This window comes from Bison bison, unplaced genomic scaffold (genome assembly GCF_000754665.1).
Source record: "Bison bison bison isolate TAMUID 2011002044 unplaced genomic scaffold, Bison_UMD1.0 scf7180017845453, whole genome shotgun sequence".
Taxonomy (NCBI): Eukaryota; Metazoa; Chordata; class Mammalia; order Artiodactyla; family Bovidae; genus Bison; species Bison bison.
Window position 1 is genome coordinate 50,721 of NW_011476026.1, and position 6,503 is coordinate 57,223.

A 6,503-nucleotide genomic window follows, 5' to 3' on the forward strand; every position below is an offset into this window, starting at 1 on the left:
GAAGTGAAGTCGCTCAGTCGTGTCCATGGACTGTAGCTCGCCAGGCTCCTCTGTCCATGGGATTTTCCAGGCAAAAAATAGTGGACTGGGTTGCTGTGCCCTCGTCCAGGGGATCTTCCCAACCCAGGGATCAAACCTGGGTCTCCTCATTGCATGCAGACTCCTTGCCCTCTGAGCCACCAGGGAAGTTACCTGGTGCCCTCTGTGAATCCTCACTTCAGCCTCACCCCCTCTGCCTCCCCTGCTTAACCATGTCTCTGTGTTTCCTAGGATTTTACATAACGATTTTTGGTTTGTTGAGTCAATTTGTTATTGCTGTTTGGATTCTTTCACTCATTATTATGAGATTTACCCATGTTGTTGCAACACAGTTCCTTTTTATTGCTGAGTATTTCTTTTTTGTGTGTATGTAAAATACAACAGCAGTTACCATTTTTACCATTTTAACTGTTAAGGACATTCACCTGTGGTATAACCACTATTTCCAGAACTGTTTCATCATTTCAGATCTTCTTAGTGTATAATCTTCTGGGAGTTTTTTGTTGTTCAATTTTTTATATAGTCGTTAAAGGTTACTCTCCATTTATAGTTACTAAAATATGTAGAGTCTGTTATTAATCACACCCAGTGTGTTTTTCATTTCAGACTCTTTTTCATAATTGGCGATTTGATTTAGGTCGTTTTTTATATATCAAATGTGTTTCTCCGTATCATGCTCATTTTTCCTGTACCTTCCTGAGGCATATAAGTCTAAGTCTGTAATTAATCTACTAATCACCTGTCATTTCTGGCCCTTTTTAAGTTCTATTCTGTTTGGGGTGAACCTGATTTACAGCCTTGTGCTGGTGTAGGCGGACAGCAGAGGGACTCAGCCATACACGTGCCTGTCTCCACTCAGCCTCAGACTCCCCTCCCGTCAGGCTGCCGAGGAACACTGAGCAGAGTTCTCTCTGCTGTGCAGTAGTTCCTTGTTGCTGCTGAGTCGCTTCAGTCGTGTATGACTCTGTGCGACCCCATAGACGGCAGCCCACCAGGCTCCCCGTCCCTGGGATTCTCCAGGCAAGAACACTGGAGTGGGTTGCCATTGCCTTCTCCAGTGCATGAGAGTGAAAAGGGAAAGTGAAGTCGCTCAGTCATGTCAGACTCTTAGCCACCCCATGGACTGCAGCCTACCAGGCTCCTCCGTCCATGGGATTTTCCAGGCAAGAGTGCTGGAGTGGGGTGCCATTGCCTTCTCCGCAGCTTTCTGCTGGGATGCTGTAAATATACCTGGGAAGAGTTTGAGCCTTCTGTGTCCTGCTCTTAAGCTTTCTTGGGTGGGTTCAGGGCAGTCTTGAGGGTTGGCCTCACTTGGCCCCACTGCTGAGAACGACCCCCCCACTCCCCGAGCTCTCTGCCTCAGGACGTCTTCCTGCCACAGCAGGCATGGGCTCAGCTACTCCCTCCCTGTGCTGAGCAGCCACGGTGAGGACCTTGGGCCTCCCTGCTGCCCTGGGCCCCCTTGGCCCAGCTGTCTCTTTTCCAGCACCAGACTTTCCAGCTGCCTTGGCCTCTCAACACAGGACTCCCCTACTCAACCCTGGGTGATCCCGGGGCTTTGCTTGGGTCTCCTCTCTCAGCTGCAGCCTGGATGTGCTGGGACCTCTGCCGGGCTTGCCTTGTTCCCTGCTCAGCGGACTCACTCACTGTTCTGTGCTGCCTGTTGTCTTGATGACTGAGAAGTGTTATTTCATACACTGTGTCTGATTTTTTGAGCCATTGCTTACCTCAGGTTGGTAAATCCAGCCTTGGGTGGAAACAGAATGGCTTGATGCTAATTTTGTGTAGGTTTTTACCGCTTTTTATTGAGTGTTGGGAAGACGTTTATAATGACTGTATTCCTGTTCACAGTTCAGGTCTGTCTCCATGCTGGCTAGGCAGGTGCTCAGACAGAAAATGACTTCCTCCTTTTGCATTCCAGTCCCGTGATGAAAAGGACATCTTTTTTGGGTGTTAGTTCTAGAGGTCTGTAGGTCTTCATAGAACCATTCAACTTCAGCTTCTCCGGCATTAGTGATTAAGGCATACACTGGGATTACCGGGATATTGAATGGTTTGCCTTGGAAACGAACAGAGATCATCCTGTCATTTTTGAGATTGCATCCAGGTACTGCATTTCAGAATCTTTTGTTGACTATGAGGGCTGCTCCATTTCTTCTAAGGGATTTTTCCCCACAGTAATAGATAACAATAGTCATCTGAATTAAACTCGCCCATTCCCATTCATTTTAGTTCACTGATTCCTAAAATGTTGATGTTCACTCTTGCTAATCCTGTTTGGACCACTTCCAATTCGCCTTGACTCATGGGCCTGACACTCCAGGTTCCTCTGCCTTGTTGTTCTCACATCATCAGACTTTCCTTTCACCACCGACATGTCCACAACTGGGCGTTGTTTCCGCTTTGGCTCAGCCTTTTCATTCCCTCTGGAACTATTTCTCTGCTCTTCTTCAGTAGCATGTTGGGCTCCTATTGACCTGGGAAGTTTGTGGGACAAAGTCCGACAAGACCCTAAGACATTAGATACTATTATCTAATATAGTATTTATATTAGATACTAAATATAGATACTAGTATCTTTTGGTTTGTGTATTAGATACAAACCAAAAGATAGTAGAACTATTAATTTAAGAAATCAGGTACATCTGCGTGCTGTGCAGAGACCACGGCCGTGTCGCCAGGCCTCACTCGTTGCTCTGCTTCCAGCGCGAGTGCATCTCCATCCACGTGGGGCAGGCGGGCGTCCAGATCGGCAACGCCTGCTGGGAGCTGTACTGCCTGGAGCATGGCATTCAGCCCGACGGCCAGATGCCCAGCGACAAGACCATCGGCGGCGGGGATGACTCCTTCAACACGTTCTTCAGCGAGACCGGGGCCGGCAAGCACGTGCCCAGGGCCGTGTTCGTGGACCTGGAGCCCACCGTGGTCGGTAGGTACCCTCCCACTTGGCAAGGGAAGCCCAGAACCTTCGCCGGGTGCCTCCCGGTCAGAAGCCCGAGGTAGTTTCCGAGGAGAGGGGCCACCCAGGAGATAACAGACAGGCACCCCGGAGCCCGGGAGACCCAGGCCACAGGGGGTGCCCGGGGCAGTCAGGCTGGCATCCGTCCAGAGTGGCAGGACCGTCCCAGTGATGCCTGGGGTGGAGCGGCGGGTGTGGGCGAGAGGTGCCCACAGAGCCGCCAGGGCACTCCCGTCCTTTGGGAACCCACCACGCTGAGACTTCTTCTGGGTTGATGGGCCCCCGGAGCCGAAAATGGCAGGTGGGGCGTATCTGTCTTGGAGACTCTCCCGGGAGACCTGACCGCAGGCCGGGGAGGAACGGTGCGGGCCTGCAGACGGGCGGGTCCCGGAGCCGGCCACGGGGGCGGGACCGGCGTCCTCCAAGCCCGGCCGCTGTCCCCCCGCAGACGAGGTGCGCACGGGGACCTACAGGCAGCTCTTCCACCCGGAGCAGCTGATCACCGGGAAGGAAGACGCGGCCAACAACTATGCCCGTGGCCACTACACCATCGGCAAGGAGATCGTCGACCTGGTCCTGGACCGCATCCGCAAACTGGTGCGGGGGCCCGGGGGCTCCCGGCAGGGAGGGCAGGCCTGGCTCTCGGCGGCGCGTGCGGCCGGCTCACGCCTCTCCCTCCCGCAGGCGGACCTGTGCACGGGGCTGCAGGGCTTCCTCATCTTCCACAGCTTCGGGGGCGGCACCGGCTCGGGCTTCACGTCTCTGCTCATGGAGCGGCTCTCCCTGGACTACGGCAAGAAGTCCAAGCTGGAGTTCGCCATCTACCCGGCGCCCCAGGTCTCCACGGCCGTGGTGGAGCCCTACAACTCCATCCTGACCACGCACACGACCCTGGAGCACTCGGACTGCGCCTTCATGGTGGACAACGAGGCCATCTACGACATCTGCCGGCGCAACCTGGACATCGAGCGGCCCACGTACACCAACCTCAACCGGCTCATCGGGCAGATCGTGTCCTCCATCACGGCCTCCCTGCGCTTCGACGGCGCCCTCAACGTGGACCTGACCGAGTTCCAGACCAACCTGGTGCCCTACCCCCGCATCCACTTCCCCCTGGCCACGTACGCCCCGGTCATCTCGGCCGAGAAGGCCTACCACGAGCAGCTGTCCGTGGCCGAGATCACCAACGCCTGCTTCGAGCCGGCCAACCAGATGGTCAAGTGTGACCCTCGCCACGGCAAGTACATGGCCTGCTGCATGCTGTACCGGGGGGACGTGGTCCCCAAAGACGTCAACGCGGCCATCGCCACCATCAAGACCAAGCGCACCATCCAGTTTGTGGACTGGTGCCCGACCGGGTTCAAGGTAGGCTGGGCGGGGGCGTGTGCGCAGCTTTCTGCCCGGGGCCGGCCCCGGGGCGGGGTGCTGACCCGCGCGGAGGGCCCCCTGTTCCAGGGCAGCTGGGCTGTAGGGACAGCAAGGTTAGTAATCAGTGTGCTGGACGCCTCGATCCCGACCCATACTTGATGTACCTTTACTTCTCACAACCAATCCATAATGCTCATGGGCTAACATTACTAACATCTTACACTTCAGAGACAGAGGCTGAGACAGCTTTTAGAACCTAACGGCCTCAGGGGCAGCGACAGGAGGAGGGAGCTTTCAGAGACCCTGACCGCAGGCCTGCCTGTCCTCACTTTCCCCCGCTGCTTGCCCAAGAACCTGGTCAGAGTCTGGGGGATCATCTGTGATAGAAACAATGGGTTTCGATTCCGCATTACTTCAGTGACGAGCTGTCACTGAATCTTAGCCAGCGTTTGTTTCTGTACAGAGGATCTTCCATTCACTGTGCAGTATTTTCTGTGGGGCCAAGGGTGGCTCACTGCTGTTTCTCCAAGCCAGACTTGGAGTGCCGCCTCCCATACAAAACCACACTAATTCAGTGGCTCTTCCAACTGTGCTTAGTGTCACAGTGAAACGTCTGCGCAGAGAAGAGCATCCTGAATTTGAAGCCAAGTCCCAGAATGTCCCACTTTAGACCCCTGATCACCAGGCTAAGTGCCTGGCCACGCCTGGGCTTGTTAACCCTGCGCCCTCTTCCTCGTTGAGTCCTTTTTCCCAAGCGATCTGCGTTAGGTAAAGTGCTGGATCCCGCGTCTCAGCCCTCAGGGGTCCCTTCAGTGTCTGGGAGTTGCCATCTCCAGGGCCTTTGTAGATTGAAAACGAGGACAAGTAGCAGCGATGTGTGGGTCTTCGTTTTCCCATTTTAAATGTCAGAGCTTGCCTCTGACCACACCCACGTTGTTGCACCCACCTGGCCTCTGTGAGCCCCACTTCAAGACACCTTGACGCGGACCATCTGAGGGTGTACAACTCACACATGTAAAGTGACTCTCAGGGATAAAGTGTATGTGACGGGTTTCACCAATCTGGAAATATCCACAAAGTTACACCTTCCATAGATGTTTGCAGGCCTCTGAGGTTAGGTTATAGGTTGGGGTTGAAAGCTTTTTTTTTTGCCATGTCACCCAGCAGGGGGATCTTAGTCCCTGGGCCAGATATCAGCCCTTGGCCCCCTGCAGTAAACCGCAGCATCTGGACCACCAGGGAGGTCTTTTCTTCTTCCATTCTTCTTGGTTTGAGGAAGTTTCCTTTCAGTGCCCTTACTTTGACCTTTAGAAGGCAAGGCTGCCACCCAAGGCATTCTCAGCTGGGCAGCACTCTGTGGGGTGCCTGGCACTGTGCCCAGGCTTCCCGTCCTGGCTGAGTCTGAGCCAGAGGAGAGGCCAGTCTGGGGAGGTACAGGAGGTCACACTGCTGTCCCCACGAAAGAAAGTTCACCCCTGACGGTGTTGAATCCTCACTTGTCAGTCTGAGTGTGACTTCATATGTTAACAACCGTTTGCTCAGGGGTGCACCATTTTCGTGGAATCTTTTTCCATGTTTGTATTAGGTTTTCTCATTATAAAAGTGTGTATGTGGCAAGATAATTTAGTCATGCAGAAGACTGAAAAGCAAGTGAAAGTGTAGGGTATTAAACTGTGGCAGATACTCCCGAAAAATACAGTACCCGTTCGTACAGGGCATCATGTAAAGTGGGTCCATGGCCCCCATTTTTAAAAACAAGCTTCCATTTCCGAGGCCACACTCCCCACTTGACCATGTTGTCCTTCTCCGGCAGGTGGGCATCAACTACCAGCCCCCCACGGTGGTCCCGGGGGGAGACCTGGCCAAGGTGCAGCGGGCCGTGTGCATGCTGAGCAACACCACGGCCATCGCCGAGGCCTGGGCCCGCCTGGACCACAAGTTCGACCTCATGTACGCCAAGCGCGCCTTCGTGCACTGGTACGTGGGGGAGGGCATGGAGGAGGGCGAGTTCTCGGAGGCCCGGGAAGACCTGGCGGCGCTGGAGAAGGATTACGAGGAGGTGGGCGTGGACTCGGTGGAGGCGGAGGCCGAGGAAGGGGAGGAGTACTGAAGGGGCGCGGCCGCAGCCCCGCACCCG

General features: G+C 54.6%; 1 protein-coding gene across 1 annotated transcript in view; it reads left to right on the forward strand.

Moving 5' to 3' along the window:
* LOC104984854 (tubulin alpha-3 chain-like) overlaps window positions 1-6,497 on the forward strand; it is an 11,976-nt gene extending 5,479 nt beyond the window's left edge. The window contains exons 3-5 of the mRNA XM_010834788.1: window positions 2,700-2,968; window positions 3,447-4,363; window positions 6,180-6,497. Of these exons, the coding sequence (XP_010833090.1) occupies window positions 2,700-2,968; window positions 3,447-4,363; window positions 6,180-6,476 (1,483 nt within the window). The 3' untranslated portion in view covers window positions 6,477-6,497. The remainder of the gene's footprint in view (window positions 1-2,699; window positions 2,969-3,446; window positions 4,364-6,179) is intronic.
* The last annotated feature ends 6 nt before the right edge of the window (window positions 6,498-6,503 follow it).